General features: G+C 40.6%; 1 protein-coding gene across 1 annotated transcript in view; it reads left to right on the top strand.

Annotated features, from left to right (window-relative positions):
* The first annotated feature begins 281 nt into the window (after window positions 1–281).
* The window catches only part of LOC308081366 (ras GTPase-activating protein 1-like), a 35,111-nt gene continuing 10,546 nt past the window's right edge, over window positions 282–24,846 (top strand). Inside the window, exons 1-14 of the mRNA XM_080457743.1 lie at window positions 282–395; window positions 5,660–5,691; window positions 5,897–5,949; window positions 6,082–6,232; window positions 8,230–8,308; window positions 10,483–10,606; window positions 12,613–12,769; window positions 13,434–13,521; window positions 16,165–16,245; window positions 20,305–20,462; window positions 20,706–20,782; window positions 22,877–23,049; window positions 23,285–23,444; window positions 23,659–23,801. Of these exons, the coding sequence (XP_080313869.1) occupies window positions 294–395; window positions 5,660–5,691; window positions 5,897–5,949; window positions 6,082–6,232; window positions 8,230–8,308; window positions 10,483–10,606; window positions 12,613–12,769; window positions 13,434–13,521; window positions 16,165–16,245; window positions 20,305–20,462; window positions 20,706–20,782; window positions 22,877–23,049; window positions 23,285–23,444; window positions 23,659–23,801 (1,578 nt within the window). The 5' untranslated portion in view covers window positions 282–293. The remainder of the gene's footprint in view (window positions 396–5,659; window positions 5,692–5,896; window positions 5,950–6,081; window positions 6,233–8,229; window positions 8,309–10,482; window positions 10,607–12,612; window positions 12,770–13,433; window positions 13,522–16,164; window positions 16,246–20,304; window positions 20,463–20,705; window positions 20,783–22,876; window positions 23,050–23,284; window positions 23,445–23,658; window positions 23,802–24,846) is intronic.

Below are 24,846 nucleotides of genomic sequence, written 5' to 3'. Positions count from 1 at the left end.
TAACATTGAAGTGAATGGAGCAGCAAATCTTTGGAAATTGTTATCTCCTTATTCGTTTTGAATATCGAAACATTTTCAATACTAAATAATTAGAAAATCTTTTTAGATTTTTTTTGAAAATAGGTTTTTTATTTATTTTTCTGGACGTTTATAAACGTCTTTGGCAGTTATTGTGTTAATAATAATGATGTTTTTTAGCTTCCTGAAAGGAGACATGTTCATCTAACTCATCATGTTTAATCATCATAATAATAATAATAATAATGATGTTTTTTAGCTTCCTGAAAGGAGACATGTTCATCGTTCACAATGAGCTGGATGACGGCTGGATGTGGGTCAGCAACGTGAGGACAGAGGAGCAAGGTCTGATAGTAGAGGATCTGGTGGAGGATGTGGTGAGTTCATTATAATAATAATAATATAATATAATATAATTATAATATAATTATAAGGGTCTGATAGTAGAGGATCTGGTGGAGGATGTGGTGAGTTCATTATATAATTATATTATAATAATATAATAATTTAATAATAATATAATATAATTATAACAGAGGAGTAAGGTCTGATCGTAGAGGATGTGGTGAGTTTATTATAATAATAATATAATTATAATATAATATAATAATAACAGAGAAGATGTGGTGAGTTCATCATCATAATAATAATAATATAATATAATTATAATATAATATAATTATAACAGAGAAGATGTGGTGAGTTCATCATCATAATAATAATAATATAATATAATTATAATATAATATAATTATAACAGAGAGGATCTGGTGGAGGATGTGGTGAGTTCATCATCATAATAATGAGTAGAAGTTGGGGTCGTGATGGGGTCCCCAAAAAAAGACCCTCATAATATGGGGTTGTGGTATAAAAAAGTTTGAGAACTCCTGCTCTATAACAAAACAATCTGTCATTTACTCCTAAATGTACTCAAACTAGGGCGCCCGGCCCCCTAGCCGCGCACGGGGCTCTAGCGAGGGCTCGCTTATTTTGGGGTTCCAAAATCGTGGGATAAAAATTTCCCCCCAAAAAGTTAAAAAATAATAATAATAAAAAAATAAATAAAAAATAATACGTTTAGGAATAAGGTTAGCTTTAGACATAGTTTTACTGAGGTTACGGTTAGGAATAAGGTTAGGTTTAGACATAGTTTTACTGAGGTTACGGTTAGGAATAAGGTTAGGTTTAGACATAGTTTACTGAGGTTAAGTTTAGGAATAAGGTTAGGTTTAGACATAGTTTTACTGAGGTTGTATCGAAATCAAAAGCCATATCGCGATTCAAGGGTTAATAAAAAAAAATACTCCCGGGCATGCGCACATCCGATTGCACGTCCGGGTGAAGCCATGCTCGAGTCGCTGTTATGTTTTTCCGTGCATCGCGCATGCGTGCTTACGACGGGGGAGAAAAAAAAGACGACAGGACAAACCCACACACAGAGAGAGACCGCAGTAGCGTTGCGTCTGTACTACTACGTTACATTTGACCATGGCCACTGCTGAAGCCAGCGATGGTAATGATGATACACAAACGGAAGAATTGGAAAACCCTCCCGCTTCCATTAAGTCAAAAGTCTGACAATATTTTGGCTTCCCAGTGAATTATGAGGGCACCCGACGCGTTGTTGACAAAACGGCTACCGTTTGTCGATTAAGCTCCACATTGATAGTTTCTCCGTCTTCACTTTTCCCCTTTTCCCCCCTCACTAAGCCACTTCTTTTGGGCTTGTTTTCATAGACCTGGTTGCTTATTTCTCTCGCAAAATATGGCAACACTGATCGCAACAGGTCCGTTGTGCACTTTCTCAATGATCAATGAACAATATAAAATTAATAATAATACTTCGCTATAATAATATTATAAATATATATATAAATAATCAGTACTCAAGATGACTATTTTATTTCGGTTACACAACTAAGCAACAAAACGTTGTTCTTTTCAGGTAAAATGAATGATTGTGACTGACTGGGCACTGTCATTCCAGGTAGTGTGCCTTTGCGTCTGCGTTCAGCTTCTCTCTGTATGGTATCTCTCTGTCACGCATTGCCCGGTCCATCTTCTGTCCTTTACCAATAAACTCGCTGTAGTTCAGCACACGTCGTGACTCGTGGGTAACTGTCAATGTTGTTGATACGAGCTGTTGTTATGGAGCTCACCCATAGAGCTCACCTAATATGGCCACCGGAACTACTTCCGCCTAAGCTTGGCCACGCCTTTTGCCCGGCCCCTATACCTCTCGTTCAAAAATAGCCGACCTATAAGCTCACTGTGAGCTTGTAGATCTGCTATTTTTGGCTTAAGTTCACCTCAGAAAAGGGATGGGAAATTGAACTCCTCTCTGATCTGACCGCAGAGACTGTTATCAGACGTTGCAAGGCGCAGTTCGCACGTCAAGGCCAGCCAGACAAGGCAATTACGGACAATGGGGCCCAGTTTGCTCGTTTCGCCTCTGAATGGGAGTTTGAGCATGTGACATCCTCCCCGAGGTACCCCAGGGCAAACGGCAAGGCCGAGTCGGCCGTTAAGATTGCAAAAAACCTACTGCGCAAGGCCTCCCAGGATAACAACGACCCGTGGAAGGCAATACTACACTGGAGAAATACTCCGACTGAGAATATGGACAGCAGCCCGGCACAAAGGCTCATGTCTTGTCGACTGAAGACGTCCATTCCTGTGACCAACCGACTCCTTGAACCTGCTGTGGTGCATGGGGTTACAGAAACGCTGCGTCACAAGAGGCAGCTTGCCAAGTCTTTCTATGACCGGTCTGCACGGGTCCTGCCGGAGCTGGAGGTTGGCGAAATTGTCAGAATGAAGCCCCTGCCGGGTGACAATACTCGGTTGTGGCGAGCTGGGACATGTCTCGGAAAAGTTGCACCTAGATCATACCTGGTGGACGTTGAGGGTTCTGTCTATCGACGCAACCGGGTCGACCTGAGAGTGGCGGAGCCATCTGCGTCTCAGGCCTGTGGGGAGAATGAGTTGGAGCCAGCACACAGTGTTGCTCTAGAGACTGCAGAGACGGCAGAGACTTCCCCAATCGTGGCTGAGTCAAGCCCTGTTAGGTCGACCATGGCCGAGCCAAGCCCTGTTAGGTCCGCAACAAGGGCCTCTCCTAAAAGCTCCATAACACGCACCAGGATTGGACGGCTGTCAAGGCCACCAGAGAGACTGGGCTGTTAGCATAGTATGCACGTTTGGCGAAAAGGAAAAAAAAAATGGAAAAGGGGGAAAAGACATTGATGTGGATTACTGAATTACGGAATTAAGTAATGTGATGTTTGGGGCTCACTTGGGGTTGTATGTTAGTCACTGAGGGGAAGATGTTACAGGTTTAACATATCGATGTGATCGGTTATCTGCATGTATCACTGAGAGCATATATACCCCGGATGTATGGGGCTTGTATCCATTCACCATTCAGTTTAATACAGAGCCTGAACCTGACCACACTGTGTCTGTCATCCTTCTTTATATATTGCATACTATACTTTCAAACACCGGCTCGGCCCGAAAACGTCGGGTCGGGTTCGGGTAGAACTCTACCACAGACAGACAAACAGACAAACAGACAGAGGAAAAGTTATGAAGAGTTCTGATATATCAGCCTGATCTCACAGAATGTAGTATACAATGCACAGACCCAGTGCACGTCATTCCGTGCATAGTCGGAGAAGAAAACCCCAAATTCTGTGCACATGTACGGTGAGTCCCACCGGTTGCAACCCGGTTGCAACCCGGAAGCAGAGCAGTCCCCACAACAACATGTATGATTCTGTGCCTATCGGTACATGACTCAAACAGAGCTGAGTAGGCCCAAGGGAACTGGAGCCACGTGAGGGACCACCGAGTGAGCTAAAGCCAACGAGTTGCCGTCCCGAACGTTGCGAACTGAGAACTGCGCGCGTCCGAAATGGTTTAGTCACAATGGGGGAGATGTGAGGCGGCTATGCACAGATTCTCAGGTTTTCCAGTTGTCTATGCACGGAATGACACGCCCGTACAATGTATACTAAGTCCTGTGAGATCGGGTTGGATATATAGGGATGATTTGTAGGCTTATCTTATTAATGAAATTAATGAATAATATAACACACGTGTCTCACACACACACACACACACACACACACACACACACACACACACACACACACACACACACACACACACACACACACACACACACACACACACACACACACACACACACACACACTGCCCTCAGAGTGGAGAGGCAGGTAAAGTGGGTTGGTTACTGCCGTATCGTTGTCAGATGAACATGTTCTGTGGATGTAGGAACAACACCACTCTCTGTCTGTGTGTCCAGTGAAAAGGGGAGGGGCTAATGAAAGCATGAGTAAAAAGGACAGATCTACAAGCTCACAGTGCGTCGCTCGCAGATCTGTTTTGCTAAATCGTGACGATTTTGACGTTGGAGACACATGTGGAAGTAGTGTGAAAAATATGAGGACAAAATTCAAACATTTTGTGATTATTAAAAGTGGAGACACTGTGATTATTAAAAGTAGAGACGCATGAAGGTGGAAAAGTAGATGGTCGCCTAGGCAGAGCCATGAGACATTTTGTAGCAAGTTGGGAGAGAATTGGAGCTGATCGGAACCTCTAGTTTTTGTACAGATTTGTAAAGCGGGCCGGGCTTGAATTAGGTAGCAGGATAAGACATACAGTATACTAGAGAACAGTGCCTCCTAGTGGAGGATGTGGTGAGTGAGACACCAGGGTAAAGGTTTCATTCACTCAAAACACTAAAGAATCAAATCATCAAATAAACACATGTGAGTGAAGAACAGGCTGTAATGAACACTGTTTGACTTTAGTTTACTACATACAGGCTGTAATGAACACTGTTTGACTTTAGTTTACTACATACAGGCTGTAATGAACACTGTTTGACTTTAGTTTACTACATACAGGCTGTAATGAACACTGTTTGACTTTAGTTTACTACATACAGGCTGTAATGAACTCTGTTTGACTTTAGTTTACTACATACAGGCTGTAATGAACACTGTGTGACTTTAGTTTACTACATACAGGCTGTAATGAACACTGTTTGACTTTAGTTTACTACATACAGGCTGTAATGAACACTGTGTGACTTTAGTTTACTACATACAGGCTGTAATGAACTCTGTTTGACTTTAGTTTACTACATACAGACTGTAATGAACACTGTTTGACTTTAGTTTACTACATACAGGCTGTAATGAACTCTGTTTGACTTTAGTTTACTACATACAGGCTGTAATGAACACTGTGTGACTTTAGTTTACTACATACAGGCTGTAATGAACTCTGTTTGACTTTAGTTTACTACATACAGGCTGTAATGAACTCTGTTTGACTTTAGTTTACTACATACAGGCTGTAATGAACTCTGTTTGACTTTAGTTTACTACATACAGGCTGTAATGAACACTGTTTGACTTTAGTTTACTATATACAGGCTGTAATGAACACTGTTTGACTTTAGTTTACTACATACAGGCTGTAATGAACACTGTTTGACTTTAGTTTACTACATACAGGCTGTAATGAACACTGGTCATAATGAACACTGGTCATAATGAACACTGGTTATAATGAAGGTTGTAATAAAGTTGATGGTGTTTTTCAGGGGCGGGAAGAGGATCCACATGAAGGCAAAGTGTAAGTTCAAACTTTATATTAATCTGTCTATGAGGCAATATGATCAATATGTCATACTATAATGTGTGATGTGATGATAAATACATTGTATAAAGTGTCATTAATGTGTGATGTGATGATAAATACATTGTATAAAGTGTCATTAATGTGTGATGTGATGATAAATACATTGTATAAAGTGTCATTAATGTGTGATGTGATGCAGCTGGTATCATGGGAAGATCAGCAAGCAGGAAGCCTACACACTGCTGATGACAGGTAACATGTGACACCTTCACATCTGTATTATATTTAAAACATCATAATCAGTTGATCACTATGAACTATTTCACTTCATCTCTCTCTGTCTCTATCTCTGTCTCTCTCTCTCTCTCTCCATCTGTGTGTCAGTTGGTCAGGTGTGTAGTTTCCTTGTGCGTCCGTCAGACAACACTCCAGGAGACTACTCTCTCTTCTTTCGTACCAATGAAAACATCCAAAGGTTTAAAATCTGTCCGACCCCCAACAACCAGTACATGATGGGTGGAAGGTACTATAACAGGTCAGTTATAGTTATTATTATTATTATTATTATTGTTATTGTTATTGTTATTGTTATAACAACCAGTACATGATAATGCTGTGGTGACGTCAACTCGGACTGCGAGGAACCTGGTTGTGACCCTGGACGACAGACACGGTCCTGCAGATTCCTCCTCTACAACATCAGGAGGATTCGCCCCTTCCTCACGGAGAAGGCAGCCCAGGTGCTCATCCAGGCTCTTGTCATCTCCCGCCTGGACTACTGCAACTCCCTCCTCGCTGGTGCTCCGGCATCTGCCATCAGACCTCTGGAGCTTGTTCAGAAAGCTGCACCTTGTCTGGTGTTCAACCGCCCCAAGTTCTCCCACACAACTATCCTTCTCCGTTCTCTACACTGGCTCCCTGTAGCGGCTCACATCCAGGTTAAAACCCTGGTGCTAGCCTATAGGGCAGTGAAAGGAACAGCTCCTTCTTACCTCCAGGCTATGGTCGATGCTTACACCCCTGCCCGACCACTTCGGTCTGCCGCCTCTGGGTGACTGACGGCCTCGTCACTCAGTGGTCCTTCTGGCCGATCTACACGGTCACAACTTTTTTCTGTTCTGGCCCCACAGTGGTGGAATGAACTCCCCACTGATGTCAGGACAGAGTCACTGATGTCAGGACAGCAGAGTCACTGATGTCAGGACAGCAGAGACACTGATGTCAGGACAGCAGAGTCACTGATGTCAGGACAACAGATACACTGATGTCGGGACAGCAGAGTCACTGGTGTCAGGACAGCAGAGTCACTGATGTCAGGACAGCAGAGACACTGATGTCAGGACAGCAGAGTCACTGGTGTCAGGACAGCAGAGTCACTGATGTCAGGACAGCAGAGACACTGATGTCAGGACAGCAGAGACACTGATGTCAGGACAGCAGAGACACTGATGTCAGGACAGCAGAGTCACTGATGTCAGGACAGCAGAGTCACTGATGTCAGGACAGCAGAGTCACTGATGTCAGGACAGCAGAGTCACTGATGTCAGGACAGCAGAGACACTGATGTCAGGACAGCAGAGTCACTGATGTCAGGACAGCAGATACACTGATGTCGGGACAGCAGAGTCACTGATGTCAGGACAGCAGAGTCACTGATGTCAGGACAGCAGAGTCACTGATGTCAGGACAGCAGAGACACTGATGTCAGGACAGCAGAGACACTGATGTCGGGACAGCAGAGTCACTGATGTCAGGACAGCAGAGTCACTGATGTCAGGACAGCAGAGTCACTGATGTCAGGACAGCAGAGACACTGATGTCAGGACAGCAGAGACACTGATGTCAGGACAGCAGAGACACTGATGTCAGGACAGCAGAGTCACTGATGTCAGGACAGCAGAGTCACTGATGTCAGGACAGCAGAGACACTGATGTCAGGACAGCAGAGACACTGATGTCAGGACAGCAGAGTCACTGATGTCAGGACAGCAGAGACACTGATGTCAGGACAGCAGAGACACTGATGTCAGGACAGCAGAGTCACTGCCCATCTTTCACCGCAGACTGAAAACCCACCTCTTCAGGACACACTACCCTTCCTCTTTACCTTGCCTACTTGTTGTCAATTATTTGTACGAGCTCTTGTTTTATTGGATCTTGTTTATTCGTTTGTTTTAGTTCTTGCTCATTTGATTTTCCTATGTGTCTCATCTGTTTAAGACAGTAGGTATATTTCATATATACCTATATTATTTCATATAATATATTTCACTTTTACCTTAGCGCTAGGTATACTCTTAGTTGCTTGTTTTAGAAGATAATGCACTTAATACTTCTGGTGATTAGTAGTTCAGCTGCCTACCTATGTTGAATGCACTTATTGTAAGTCTCTTTGGATAAAAGCGTCTTATAGTTATTGTTATTATTGTAATATATTGTAATGAGTTGAACCCGTCTGTCTGTCTGTCTGTGTTGATGACATCATTTTAATGACTTGTACCTGTCTGTATCTCTACCTGTCTGTCTGATCAGTGTTGATGACATCGTCGACCACTATAAGAAAGAGCAGATCGTGGAGGGATACAACCTGAAGGATGCTGTTTCAGTTCAGGTAAGAAGAATAATGAATAGTAAATAATACTTGTAATTAGAATTTTATATATATATATATATATACATATATATATATACATATACATATATATACATATACATATACATATATATATATATATATATATATATATATATATATATATATATATATATTTACAAAAAGTTCAGAAACTTAACTTTGGTCGATTATTTCTCCCCTTCAGTAACACCAATATGTTTTGTGTTTTATATCATTTTTATGGTTGATTAGTCACCTTTACAACGAGGTACAGCTTGTAAGGATCGGGTATTCGTGGAATAAGTAACACAGCTAAACGTGTGGGCAGCGCCTCCCACAATGCTTCTTTTGGTAATGGCTCTCATTTTGAGGGACCTGCCAGCCTGCTGTGTGTCTGACACACACCTGCTGAGTGGTGTGTGTCAGACAGTCACAGGTGTGTGTCAGACACACACGTGTGTGTCTGACACACACCTGCTGAGTGGTGTGTGTCAGACAGTCACAGGTGTGTGTCAGACACCTGAACATTGTTGAGTGTGTGTTGATGCTCCAAGCAGCAACACTGCCCCCTCATGGAAAGATGCCACGTTTGTCCCTTCAGGATAAGGCCCATGATGCAACAGGGCAAGTGGAAGCCTCTGTTGGCCTGGATGGCTTGATTCTAATTATTATGATTATTGATTCTAGGCTTTAAATGATTTATATAAATAGTTTTGTAAAATGAATGTGGTCTGGAACGATGGAACCAGAAAATGTCCGACACTACTATGTCCTATGAGAGGACACTACTATGAGAGGTGTCCCATAAGACACTACTATGACCTATGAGAGGACACTACTATGAGAGGTGTCCCATAAGACACTACTATGACCTATGAGAGGACACTACTATGAGAGGTGTCCCATAAGACACTACTATGACCTATGAGAGGACACTACTATGAGAGGTGTCCCATAAGACACTACTATGACCTATGAGAGGTGTCCCATATGACACTACTATGAGAGGTGTCCCATAAGACACTTCAGGAGGCTGTCTGTCCCCCAGGGCCGCTGTCTGTCCCCCAGGCCAGGAGGTCTGGGGCCGCCCGCTGTAAATGATGTTTCTCTGCTTGGATATCCTTCAATAAATAATCAACGCTTCACCCTGACTGGATATTAATGTTCCATTATAGTCCAAGTCCACAAACAGAGTTAAGAGACGGTAGCATGCTACATACAGGAGATGTGGCTCTTTAAATCCCAGCCAATAGGAAGACGGAGGGGGCAGGGCTTCAACAATTATAGTCAAATGGGAAAGTCCCATTGGGAACTCCTGTCACTCAGAGGGCCGTAGTTGACTCTCTGTATGTCTCTGTGCTTTGGTTGTCACATCGTGTGAAAGAAGACAAGCATGGCTACATCATGGCCAAAAAACATGCGTGTAAAGTGAATATTTTGGCCGTGAGGACGATTTTGTTTTGGAATATTTCCTGGACTATTTCAGCTCTGGCTCCTCTCTGCTTGCTCGTCTGACCCACTAGATTCAAGCGTTGGCTTAAAAGACCCAAACGTTGAACTGTGATTGCAGAAAAAAAACGTGTGACGTATTTGAGTACCGTTTGAACCACGATAAAGTCCCTGTTCTTGTGTGCTGTTACACGTTTAAATCATGTTTCTACCTAACAGTACGCCAGAGTAATGTGGCTCCAAAGTCAGGTTATTGTTTCTGTTCGGGCCCATTGAAAGTCAATGGCGTTTTTTGGTGTAGTTTCTTGCGTATCACGTTGCCGTGGTAACGCGTAATGGGAAGAAATTGAATAGCACACACGTCCCGGCCGAGTCGCACGTTTTTATGTATATATTATTGGTTTTTTTTTAACCGTGGGCGAATTTACGCGCCGAAAATCGCGGGAAGAATAAATATTAAGTATGGACGATTATAATAAGTGTTTTGCCATTCTCATTTTAGCATCAGGAGCAGGTGATCTATTTGTTTCTAAAGGTTTTTAATGTATTTATTTCAGCATCAGGAGCAGGTGATCTGTTTGTTTCTAAAGGTTTTTAATGTATTTATTTCAGCATCAGGAGCAGGTGATCTGTTTGTTTCTAAAGGTTTTTAATGTATTTATTTCAGCATCAGGAGCAGGTGATCTGTTTGTTTCTAAAGGTTTTTAATGTATTTATTTCAGCATCAGGAGCAGGTGATCTCTGACATCGTGGACGGGAAGGAGATCTACAACACTATCAGACGGAAGACTAAGGACGCTTTCTACAAAAACATCGTCAAAAAAGGCTACATCCTGTTTAATAAAGGTAATATTATTATTATTATTATTATTATTATAGTAATGTGTAGTCAGTGGTCTCCATGGCTTCTAGAATGCAGTGGTTCTCAAAGTGGGGTCCAGGGACCCCCAGGGGTCCTTGAGGGCATTCCATGGGGTCCCAAGCAAAACGAGGAACAATTTAAACCTTTTTTAATTTTGTACTATAAGGATTAATGTACTATTTATATCATCATGATGTAACGTGACCATGACTCCTGTATTAACTTAATATAACGTGATGTCTCCTGTTCTGCCCTTACAGTACGTATAGTATACAGTCTGTATGGCTTGGCAGACAGCTTACAAAGTGGGTTTAGGTTCTTTACTGAGGGGCATGGTTTAGGTTCTTTACTGAGGGGCATGGTTTAGGTTCTTTACTGAGGGGCATGGTTTAGGTTCTTTACTGAGGGGCATGGTTTAGGTTCTTTACTGAGGGGCATGGTTTAGGTTCTTTACTGAGGGGCATGGTTTAGGTTCTTTACTGAGGGGCATGGTTTAGGTTCTTTACTGAGGGGCATGGTTTAGGTTCTTTACTGAGGGGCATGGTTTAGGTTCTTTACTGAGGGGCATGGTTTAGGTTCTTTACTGACGGGCATGGTTTAGGTTCTTTACTGAGGGGCATGGTTTAGGTTCTTTACTGAGGGGCATGGTTTAGGTTCTTTACTGAGGGTCATCGTTTAGGTTCTTTACTGAGGGGCATGGTTTAGGTTCTTTACTGAGGGGCATGGTTTAGGTTCTTTACTGAGGGGCATGGTTTAGGTTCTTTACTGAGGGGCATGGTTTAGGTTCTTTACTGAGGGGCATGGTTTAGGTTCTTTACTGAGGGGCATGGTTTAGGTTCTTTACTGAGGGGCATCGTTTAGGTTCTTTACTGAGGGGCATGGTTTAGGTTCTTTACTGAGGGGCATGGTTTAGGTTCTTTACTGAGGGGCATCGTTTAGGTTCTTTACTGAGGGGCATGGTTTAGGTTCTTTACTGAGGGTCACTTACATTGTAAAACTGAAAATACAGAAAACACAAACATTTGTGTCATAATTCAGAAACATACTCAACTCAATACAAGTTTGCAAAGTGATCACAGGTTGTTGTAGCTGGACTAGTTACATTCAAAGATTGCATTTACACAAACATGTTAGGACAGATCTTAACAAACATAAAAACATAAGCTTTAAGAGCCATATCTATAACAAACACAAACTTACAGACTTATCTTGTCCAAGGCCTGATAGAAAGGATTCACTCAACATGCAGAGTGGCTGGTTTGCACTGAACTAGCCTCCATCTACAGGCTTTTATTGTTTAGTTTTGCTAAAAAATAAAAGCCTGGACCAGCGCGTCGGTGTACCCGGTATAGGAAGTGTTTCATTTCCCCAACCAACCAGAGTGCAGTGGGCGTCGCTCGTAATGTTGTGTTGACGGGGCGGGGGCTGACGGACAGATCGGTGAACCAATGGGATCACACGCGTTCTCTCGCCGGAGATGTTAAACCCGCCCCTCTAGACACGAAAGCAGGAGGGCTGGTGCAGCCTATCACTGAACTGATCCCCTAATTAACTCACCTGGTGAGCCTGACCAGGTGTAGAGGATTACTAATTTAGCTAAGGTACATACCACACACAATACACATACAAGGCCTCAAGGTGGCAGTATATTACACATTAACTTCATATGATACATCCTCTCTCCTCCAGGGTTAGGGTTAGATATAAGGTATACATAAGGTAGATATATATAAGGTATATATAAAGGTAGACATGTATTAACTTCATATGAATACATCCTCTCTCCTCCAGGCAAAGGGTTAGATATAAGGTATACATAAGGTAGATATATAAGGTATATATAAAGGTAGATATGTATTAACTTCATATGAATACATCCTCTCTCCTCCAGGCAAAGGGTTAGATATAAGGTATACATAAGGTAGATATATAAGGTATATATAAAGGTAGACAGTATTAACTTCATATGAATACATCCTCTCTCCTCCAGGCAAAGGCAAACGATGGAAGAACCTGTACTTCATCCTGGAGGGAAACGATGCTCAGCTCATTTACTTTGAGAGTGAGAAGAGAGCTACCAAACCTAAAGGCCTCATCGACCTGTCTGTGTGTTCTGTGTACGGAGTCCATGACAGTCTGTTTGGCAGGTAGGTCTGTGAGCTCAGTTTATACAGTCTATGACTCTCTGTTTGGCAGGTAGGTCTGTGAGCTCTGTTTATAGAGTCTGACTCTCTGTTAGCTCTGTTTATAGAGTCTATGACTCTCTGTTTGGCAGGTAGGTCTGTTAGCTCTGTTTATAGAGTCTATGACTCTCTGTTTGGCAGGTAGGTCTGTTAGCTCTGTTTATAGAGTCTATGACAGTCTGTTAGCTCTGTTTATAGAGTCTATGACTCTGTTTGGCAGGTAGGTCTGTTAGCTCTGTTTATAGAGTCTATGACAGTCTGTTAGCTCTGTTTATAGTCTGTTAACTCTGTTTATAGAGTCCATGACTCTTTGTTTGGCAGATAGGTCTGTGAGCTCTGTTTATAGAGGTCTGTTAGCTCTGTTTATGGAGTCTCTGACAGTCAGGCAGGTGATATAAGGGTTAATTGTGACAGTAATTATTTTAATGTAGTCATAGTCCTTTGAATAAAATTCCATTTAGTTTTAGTCTAGTTTTAGTTACTAATAATGTAGTGACTAAATCTACCGTTGATTTAGTCACCATCTTATCTTGTTGGGCCGTGATGATGCCTGATCTATACCTGACTGTAAGTAAATATATGATCATAATCATATCATAATAATATCATGTTTCTGCTTGTATTTCAGGCCAAACTGTTTCCAGGTGGTGGTCCAACACTTCAGTGAGGAACAGTACATCTTCTACTTTGCAGGAGAGACTCCTGAACAAGCTCAGGTATGATTGGCTCTCAGGACTGTCTGTCTGTTTCTGTAGCACTGATTGGCTGAACAGGTCCTGAAAGAAAGATAGTGTTTATTCATAAAGCTGTCCGGCTACAATGTGTCCATCATTCTATCATCCTATTGGCTACAATGTATCCATCATTCTATCATTCTATTGGCTACAATGTGTCCATCATTCTATCATCCTATTGGCTACAATGTATCCATCATTCTATCATTCTATTGGCTACAATGTATCTATCATTCTATCATTCTATTGGCTACAATGTATCCATCATTCTATCATTCTATTGGCTACAATGTATCTATCATTCTATTGGCTACAATGTATCCATCATTCTATCATTCTATTGGCTACAATGTATCTATCATTCTATCATTCTATTGGCTACAATGTATCCATCATTCTATCATTCTATTGGCTACAATGTATCTATCATTCTATCATTCTATTGGCTACAATGTATCCATCATTCTATCATTCTATTGGCTACAATGTATCCATCATTCTATCATTCTATTGGCTACAATGTATCCATCATTCTATCATTCTATTGGCTACAATGTATCCATCATTCTATCATTCTATTGGCTACAATGTATCCATCATTCTATCATTCTATTGGCTACAATGTATCCATCATTCTATCATTCTATTGGCTACAATGTATCCATCATTCTATCATTCTATTGGCTACAATGTATCCATCATTCTATCATTCTATTGGCTACAATGTATCTATCATTCTATCATCCTATTGGCTACAATGTATCCATCATTCTATCATTCTATTGGCTACAATGTATCCATCATTCTATCATTCTATTGGCTACAATGTATCCATCATTCTATCATTCTATTGGCTACAATGTATCCATCATTCTATCATTCTATTGGCTACAATGTATCCATCATTCTTGTTTTTTCTTTCTTAACATTTAGAGTCAATTACTTTTTCTCCCCAATGTAGTCGTTATGCTAATGAGTTCCTCCTCACACACATGTCTGTCCTACTGACTCACCTGCCAGTGAGGAGCCTCCACCAGGAGGATGTAGAGCCTTCGTCCTACTCCTCCCCCCCCCCCTTATACAGTACATTTAAGGGCAAATATTTCCACACATCTTCCTACATTAACTCTTAAACTGCCAGGGTTTTTCAGAAATATTCTGCCAGCATGTTTCCAGGTAAAACTTAGGAAACATGTTATTTTTTTCTCAGTTTATTTTTTAACATTGAAGTGAATGGAGCAACTTTGTGGAAAATGTCATATCCTGGTTCTTTGTGACGAACAGAAAAACAAAAAAACCCAAAAATAAAGTGAACATGTCCTTTAAGGAGGCTGGGCGGATGTACCAACCACATGTCACCATGATCAGCCATGACCATATAAGGACTTCCCAATGCAGCTACGCCCACATATGGAGTGTGTTGTCTAACCTCAATGTGTCATCATGGCATCAGACCCTAACACATCACTCAGCTCCATATATGGGCATAAAAGGGACAAGGACTAAACGATAGAGAGCTCCATATATGGGCATATCTGTTGGATCAGCGTTACAACGTAGCTGAACCTCTAGTTATGATACAACATGCACTAGAGATGCGCGGATCGCGGTTTTAGCCGCGGTTGCCGCAGTTAACCGCAGTTTGGGTGGATTTGGGTCAATCAAATATAATTATTAATTCATATTGGATAAACCGCGGGTGAAATAATGCGGGAATTAAATTAATTATATCAATCTATAGGCCTATAATAGCTTTTAAAAAGCAGCACTAAATTTCACCGTGTGTGCGTTTGTAGTATTTTAATATTACGTCATTTTACACCAGGCAAAAAATAGCCGCTCACGACATGTTGCTTTACAGGCAGCCAGTGTTGCCAGGTTGCGAGAGAAATAAGTAGCCAGGTCTATGAAAACAAGCCCAAAACAAGTGCCAAACAAGCCCAAAAGTCGCAACACAGAGCATTGTTTTTGCTCTGTGTTTTGTTTTCACTTTTTCTTTCTTTTTCTGTAAAGCACTTTGAGCTGCATTTATGTCATGAAAGGTGCTATATAAATAAAGTTTATTATTTTAAAAGTCGCTTATAAAAAGCTTATAAAAAGCCGACATGGCAACAAAGTGGTTGAAAGCGAAAGTAACTTAATGAAGACGTGCGCTTGTTGTTACCATGGTTGTGGATTGTATACAGTCACTGCATCGCGACAGTGGTGAGTAACACTGTTTATAAGAAAACTAACGTCAGGAAAATAACAATTATTTGGTGCGGTTGGTGCGGATCTATAAATAGGATGATATAAGTACCGCGGGTGGATGGCGGATGGATAATGAACTTGTTAACGCGGATTTGGGTGACAAAAAAAGCCATCCGCGCATCTCTAACATGCACTAATGTCTTCTTCTGTGGTGTGAACAAACTATGATACAACATGCACTAATGTCTTCTTCTGTGGTGTGAACAAACTATGATACAACATGCACTAATGTCTTCTTCTGTGGTGTGAACAAACTATGATACAACATGCACTAATGTCTTCTTCTGTGGTGTGAACAAACTATGATACAACATGCACTAATGTCTTCTTCTGTGGTGTGAAAAAACTTACCCAGCATGCTCTTGTGTTGTACAGGATTGGATGAAATGCCTTCAGACGTTCTGCATGAATTTAAGAAAACCCACCCAGCCTACGTCCAACAAGAGACTAAGACAGGTATTATATAATATACATTATAATATACATTATACATGATATAAACCCACCCAGCCCATATTATACATACATTATACAGCAGTGGTTCTCAAACAGCTTCATGCCAAGGACCACACACACACGCACACCTATTTGCAGGCCCAACTGTAGCATTGTGGTATACTGTTTAAACAGCAGTCTTTGGCGGTGTGATTACCATGTATTCTGTGTGATTACCATGTATTCTGTGTGATTACCATGTATTCTGTGTGATTACCATGTATTCTGTGTGATTACCATGTATTCTGTGTGATTACCATGTATTCTGTGTGATTACCATGTATTTCGTGACGGTACAATCAGTGTCAAATAGCCAACATGAATGACACCAATCACATCGTCATGAATGGAACACGTTTGTATATTAATTTAACCCTTTACGAGCAGTGTGCGTTCTAGTTACACTAAAAGCAATCATGTATTCCCCGTGACGCCACGTTAATGAGAGAGAGCCAGGCAAGGCAGTCACAATCTGAACGTTTATGGAGTGAGTGATGAATGAATGAATAAACATTAATGGATGAAGGCTGGTGTGTGCTGGATGGTTATATCTCTGATCTAACGATGGCCCAAATAAATCCACAGCGTGAAGATTAGCTGTGCTGGGCACAGGTTTGGAGCGTCAGGTTTCTATCCTTAACCCAGGTTAAACATAACTCCAGAGGACATAGCTACTTTATATAAGTTAACTTAACCCAGGTTAAACATAACTCTAGAGGACGTAGCTACTTTATATAAGTTAACTTAACCCAGGTTAAACATAACTCTAGAGGACGTAGCTACTTTATATAAGTTAACTTAACCCAGGTTAAACATAACTCTAGAGGACGTAGCTACTGTATATAAGTTAACTTAACCCAGGTTAAACATAACTCTAGAGGACGTAGCTACTTTATATAAGTTAACTTAACCCAGGTTAAACATAACTCTAGAGGACGTAGCTACTGTATATAAGTTAACTTAACCCAGGTTAAACATAACTCTAGAGGACGTAGCTACTTTATATAAGTTAACTTAACCCAGGTTAAACATAACTCTAGAGGACGTAGCTACTTTATATAAGTTAACTTAACCCAGGTTAAACATAACTCTAGAGGACGTAGCTACTGTATATAAGTTAACTTAACCCAGGTTAAACATAACTCTAGAGGACGTAGCTACTTTATATAAGTTAACTTAACCCAGGTTAAACATAACTCTAGAGGACGTAGCTACTTTATATAAGTTAACTTAACCCAGGTTAAACATAACTCTAGAGGACGTAGCTACTTTATATAAGTTAACTTAACCCAGGTTAAACATAACTCTAGAGGACGTAGCTAGTGTATATAAGTTAACTTAACCCAGGTTAAACATAACTCTAGAGGACGTAGCTACTGTATATAAATTAACTTAACCCAGGTTAAACATAACTCTAGAGGACGTAGCTAGTGTATATAAGTTAACTTAACCCAGGTTAAACATAACTCTAGAGGACGTAGCTACTTTATATAAGTTAACTTAACCCAGGTTAAACATAACTCTAGAGGACGTAGCTACTTTATATAAGTTAACTTAACCCAGGTTAAACATAACTCTAGAGGACATAGCTACTGTATATAAGTTAACTTAACCCAGGTTAAACATAACTCTAGAGGACATAGCTACTGTATATAAGTTAACTTAACCCAGGTTAAACATAACTCTAGAGGACGTAGCTACTGTATATAAGTTAACTTAACCCAGGTTAAACATAACTCTAGAGGACGTAGCTAGTGTATATAAGTTAACTTAACCCAGGTTAAACATAACTCTAGAGGATGTAGCTACTGTATATAAGTTAACTTAACCCAGGTTAAACATAACTCTAGAGGACGTAGCTACTGTATATAAGTTAACTTAACCCAGGTTAAACATAACTCTAGAGGACGTAGCTACTGTATATAAGTTAACTTAACCCAGGTTAAACATAACTCTAGAGGACGTAGCTACTGTATATAAGTTAACTTAACCCAGGTTAAACATAACTCTAGAGGACGTAGCTACTGTATATAAGTTAACTTAACCCAGGTTAAACATAACTCTAGAGGACGTAGCTACTGTATATAAGTTAACTTAACCCAGGTTAAACATAACTCCAGAGGACGTAGCTACTGTATATAAGTTAACTTAACCCAGGTTAAACATAACTCCAGAGGACGTAGCTACTGTATATAAGTTAACTTAACCCAGGTTAAACATAACTCCAGAGGACGTAGCTACTGTATATAAGTTAACTTAACCCAGGTTAAACATAACTCTAGAGGATGTAGCTACTGTATATAAGTTAACTTAACCCAGGTTAAACATAACTCTAGAGGACGTAGCTACTGTATATAAGTTAACTTAACCCAGGTTAAACATAACTCTAGAGGATGTAGCTACTGTATATAAGTTAACTTAACCCAGGTTAAACATAACTCTAGAGGACGTAGCTACTGTATATAAGTTAACTTAACCCAGGTTAAACATAACTCTAGAGGACGTAGCTACTGTATATAAGTTAACTTAACCCAGGTTAAACATGACTCCAGAGGACGTAGCTACTGTATATAAGTTAACTTAACCCAGGTTAAACATAACTCTAGAGGACGTAGTACTGTATATAAGTTAACTTAACCCAGGTTAAACATAACTCTAGAGGATGTAGCTACTGTATATAAGTTAACTTAACCCAGGTTAAACATGACTCCAGAGGACGTAGCTACTTTATATAAGTTAACTTAACCCAGGTTAAACATAACTCTAGAGGACGTAGCTACTGTATATAAGTTAACTTAACCCAGGTTAAACATAACTCTAGAGGACGTAGCTACTTTATATAAGTTAACTTAACCCAGGTTAAACATAACTCTAGAGGACGTAGCTACTGTATATAAATTAACTTAACCCAGGTTAAACATAACTCTAGAGGACGTAGCTACTGTATATAAGTTAACTTAACCCAGGTTAAACATGACTCCAGAGGACGTAGCTACTGTATATAAGTTAACTTAACCCAGGTTAAACATAACTCTAGAGGACGTAGCTACTGTATATAAGTTAACTTAACCCAGGTTAAACATAACTCTAGAGGACGTAGCTACTGTATATAAGTTAACTTAACCCAGGTTAAACATAACTCTAGAGGACGTAGCTACTGTATATAAGTTAACTTAACCCAGGTTAAACATAACTCTAGAGGACGTAGCTACTGTATATAAGTCTGTATCCTCATTGTCCATGAAAAGATTACAGCGGCGCCGCCGGTCCAGTGCACTGAAAATGCTCTCACAGCCAGATCGGCGATCTTATCTGAATGACTGTTAAAGCTCTTGTTTAAATGGGTGAATTATTAAGCACCTCAAACAGGCTGTTAGATTGGTTCCATCGCTTGATTCTAATTGCTTGTCATTTGGAAATAAAATAGCATGTCCATGATGTATGCCTTTATAAAATGTTATATTTTCATTATTTATTAGTGTGTTAGATATATATTTTGGAGTGGATACATGTGTCCAGATGCCTGTCAGACAATGCTGCTACGCATGTCTAGGATGAAACAAACAGGTTTAGATAAATCCTACTCGGCCTCAGAGCTGACGTGAGATCTGAGCGGGCCGCATGCTGAAGGCAAAGTCACCATAGAATGAGAAATGCAGACAACTGCAGCCATCTTGCCGTACGCTCATTATTTAATCTACACCATGTTGATACATGAGAGACACTGTGTTTCATGTTCATTACATACGTTACATTAAGGTCATCATTTTTTTTTTGTTCAAGGTTTTTTTATTTTATATTTTCACATACAGGTCTATGACAAAAGGCATACAAAAACAGTGAAACATAAAGGTCATAATGATGTGTTACAGGTCAGCAGTCTGGTGCTGTATGTTCATTACATAAAGGTCATAAAGGTCATAAAGGTCATAATGATGTGTTACAGGTCAGCAGTCTGGTGCTGTATGTTCATTACATAAAGGTCATAAAGGTCATAAAGGTCATAATGATGTGTTACAGGTCAGCAGTCTGGTGCTGAACGTTGAAGAGGCTCACAAGCTGCCCATCAAACACTTCACCAACCCGTACTGTAACATCTACCTGAACAGTGTCCAGGTGGCCAGAACACATCCTAGAGAAGGACACAACCCCGTGTTCACTGAGGAGTTCATCTTTGAGTCAGTCTGCTGTTTATTTGATTTAATAAAAAAAAATGGACTATAGAATAACATAACATAACCTGCACACTGTCTTTAGACTAGACATTATTTTAAAACCCACCCTAGAGACACAGAGGGGCTGTCTCTGACACTGTTCAGTATATTATGATGTAATGTTCAGTACATTATAATGTAATGTATCTTTATTTTTATGTATTTATCAGTAAATGACTAACTGAATGCTGTGTGTTTGTTCTACAGTGATCTGTCCAGTGAAATCAACAGGTTTGAGATCAGTTTAAGCAACAAGACGAAAAAAAGCAAAGAGAGTGACATCTGTGAGTTCATCTTTATTATAATAATAATAATAATAATAAAGTCCATGTTTGTTCATATTTTGTCTCCTCTTATTGCCTCTTCTGACAACTAGTGTCATCACACAATGTATTAGGAAAGAATATTTATGATAAAAACAACTTTGACAATTGACCAAGATTTTTCTTTTTTACATTAACCACTTGAACCCTAGCATCCCTTTTCTGAGAACTTTAGCCAAGAATAGCAGATCTGCAAGCTCACAACGCCTCGCAGCGCGAGGCGTTGTGAGCTATAGGTGTAAAGAGTTATAGGTGTAGAGTGAAAAAAGAACAGCAAAGGTTTAGCTGAAACACAATTTTATACAATATAGAGTAGGGGGTCCCTGCTTCATCTCTCTCTCAACTAGGGGGTCCCTGCTTCATCTCTCTCTCAACTAGGGGGTCCTTGGCCTGAAAACGTTGAAGACGCCCTGGTTTAGACAGATGCTAGGTTCATTGTTTACGTGGTATCCTAGGTTACTGAGACACTACACTGTCTATACATTCTATGTATGTTTACCTTGGTTACTGTAAGTCAGTCAATAGTAAACAGTAAATGTCTCATAAGTCCATTAGGTCTCCAGTGTTCATGCTCTGTCAGTTGAAGCGTCTTCAGAAGGGTAAAGGCAGCTCTCCGCCACACACATTCTGGGCCGACTGAGCGTTGGAAAGCGTTGGAAAGCGTTGGAAAGCGTCTGCTGCCGACAAATTGTTGTCGGATATGGTCGTTCCGTCGGGTAGAGGTCCGTCGGGACCTCTACCCGACGCCACGATGACAAACCGAGCATGTTCAGTCCTTAGGCCGACCGAGGACAGGCTCCGTAGAGTAGACCTCTCATCTGGCCTAAATAATGTTTTACATTTGGCCGTCGCACATTTGAAGTAGATTCCATATTCTCAATCTCAGCTCTCACTTCCTATACCAATCCATCAACTCTAAAGCTAAGCAGTGAAGCTACGATAAGCTACGATAAGCTACGATAAGCTACGATAGCACAAGAATGCTCCGTGTTCATGTTTTGATAGAGCTGAGAGTGTTGCCAGATTCTGTGAGAGAAACAATAATAATAATAATACATCAGACTTATATAGTGCTTTTCTTAGTACACATAGTCGCTTTACAAAACAGCTTCAAACAATTGTATTAGGAGCAAAAAGAAAAGGAAAAAGGTTAAAAGGTTAAAAACAATAAGCTAAGACTAAGAGGAAGAAAGGGAGATGTGGTTTGGGTTAGGCAGGGAAAGCAAGTCTAAAAGGTGGGTTTTGAGGCTTTGAACACGGCAAGAGTGAACAAGCAACGAGGTCTATGAAAACAAGCCCAAAAGAAGAGACCAGTTTCAGAAAACGAGCCCAAATAAGTGACTACACTTCAGAAACAAGCCAAAACAAAAGCAACCAGCAACTGAATATTTGCATGCGTAAACAGTAACTGTCTCATAATGTCTCATGTCTCAATATGTCTCATATGTCTCATTATGTCTCATTATGTCTCATATGTCTCATATGTCTCATATGTCTCATATGTCTCATATGTCTCATATGTCTCATAATGTCTCATAATGTCTCATAATGTCTCATTATGTCTCATTATGTCTCATTATGTCTCATTATGTCTCATTATGTCTCATTATGTCTCATTATGTCTCATTATGTCTCATTATGTCTCATTATGTCTCATTATGTCTCATTATGTCTCATTATGTCTCATTATGTCTCATTATGTCTCATTATGTCTCATAATGTCTCATAATGTCTCATTATGTCTCATTATGTCTCATATGTCTCATATGACATGTCTCATATGACATGTCTCATATGTCTCATATGTCTCATTAGTCTCATTAGTCTCATTAGTCTCATTAGTCTCATTAGTCTCATTAGTCTCATTAGTCTCATTAGTCTCATTAGTCTCATTAGTCTCATTAGTCTCATTATGTCTCATTATGTCTCATATGGTCTCATATTGTCTCATTATGTCTCAATGTCTCAATGTCTCATAATGTCTCATATTGTCTCATATTGTCTCTTATGTCTCTTATGTCTCATAATGTCTCATCATGTCTCATGTCTCCTCAGTGTTCATGCGCTGCCAGCTGAACCGTCTCCAGAAAGGACAGACGATAGACGAGTGGTTTCCTCTCAGCTCACATGTACCTCTGAAGGGCATCGAACCGGGCTCTCTGCGGGTCCGCGCCCGCTACTCCATGGAGAAGATCATGCCGGAGGAGGAATACAGCGAGTTCAAAGAGGTGTGTGTGTGCTCACATATACACACACATACACACACGCACACGCACACACACACATCTATAAATGTGTGTGTTGTATAAATGTGTGTGTTGTATAAATGTGTGCGTTGTATAATGTGTCCCCTCATATGGTATGTGTGTGCGTTGTATAATGTGTGTGTTGTATAAATGTGTGCGTTGTATAATGTGTCCCCTCATATGGTATGTGTGCGTTATATAATGTGTCCCCCTGCAGCTGATCCTGCAGAAGGAGTTCCATGTGATCTACGCTCTGGCTCATGTCTGTGGTCAGGACCGCACGCTGCTGGCCAGCCTCCTGCTGAGGGTCTTCAGACACGAGAAAACTGAAGCCCCCCTGCTGAGGACCCTCAACGACAGAGAGATCAACATGGAGGGTACGTTAAACCACTTTAAACCACTTTAAACTACGTTAAACCACTTTAAACTAGTTTAAACCACTTTAAACTAGTTTAAACTAGTTTAAACCACTTTAAACTAGTTTAAACCACCCCGCTACCCCTCTACGATACGAATACATTAATGAATGAATGAATGAATGAAACATTCTGAATGAAGACATGACATGGGTGTAATACTCCTCCTGTCCAGACGAGGCCACCACTCTGTTCAGAGCGACCACGCTGGCCAGCACTCTGATGGAGCAGTACATGAAAGCTACGGCCACGCCCTTCGTTCACCACGCCCTGAAAGACTCCATCCTGAGAATCATGGAGAGCAAACAGTCCTGTGAGGTAAAAACCTAACCTTAACCCTAAAGACCCTAAACCCTAACCCCTAACCTTAAACCTTAACCCTATGTCCCTTAACCCCTAACCCCAACAGAGCAAACAGTCCTGTGAGGTAAAAACCTAACCCTAACCCTAAGAACCCTAAACCCTAAACCTAACCCTAAACCCTAACCCTAAACCCTAACCCTATGTCCCTTAACCCCTAACCCCAACAGAGCAAACAGTCCTGTGAGGTAAACGTCTAACCCTCAGAAAAAGGTAGTGCACGCCCATCAGTGGGCCAGGTGTAAGACAAACACAGTATCATAAAAAAAGAATAGAGTCTGCACACTGGTAAGGCTGAAAAAAGCTTGTCAACGTTTGGGCCTGTTCAGACCTTCATCAGGACATATATATATGTATATATGTATATGTCCTGATGAAGGTCTGAACAGGCCCAAACGTTAACAAACGCAATAAATACAAAACACAGCACAGGCACAATACAGATTGTGTTATACATGTAGTAGTACCAATATTAGTCTCTACGATGATGGCCATACTCACATACATATATATATATATATACATATATAAATAGAAATAATTAGGTAGTAAACCCAACCTCCTGGCACTGCCCAAGATCACACCATAGACCACCTAGACCCGTTTATGTCAGATGAACGTCAGGTTTGTGACATCATTTATAAATGGAGACCAAGTGAGATTATATTTAGTTAATGACCCAGATGTAGTGTATCTAATCTTCTGAAAAATGTTGAAGACCCTGGACTGTCTCAATATATTATGTTAATTTAATCCAGTATGGATTACAAATGATGCTGCAAGAACAAACAGTCAGCCTGCTACAGTGACACAACAACTGATCAGCGGACACTGGGACAGGGATTTATTAAATTAAAGCTGTGGGGCTATCTGTCTGTACTCGTGGGTGCTGCATAGTTAGTCTGTAGTCTTCTTTTTTTTTTGGCTGATGGTGCGTTCAAGGCACATCGTAAACATAGGATAGGATGAAATACAACATGAAAAAAACCAATGAATTTTACCG

The sequence above is a fragment of the Gymnoscopelus braueri genome (genome assembly GCF_963280865.1).
Source record: "Gymnoscopelus braueri genome assembly, contig: SCAFFOLD_185, whole genome shotgun sequence".
NCBI lineage: Eukaryota > Metazoa > Chordata > Actinopteri > Myctophiformes > Myctophidae > Gymnoscopelus > Gymnoscopelus braueri.
Note: the sequence above shows the minus strand (reverse complement) of the source record. Positions and strands in the feature narration are given on the sequence as shown.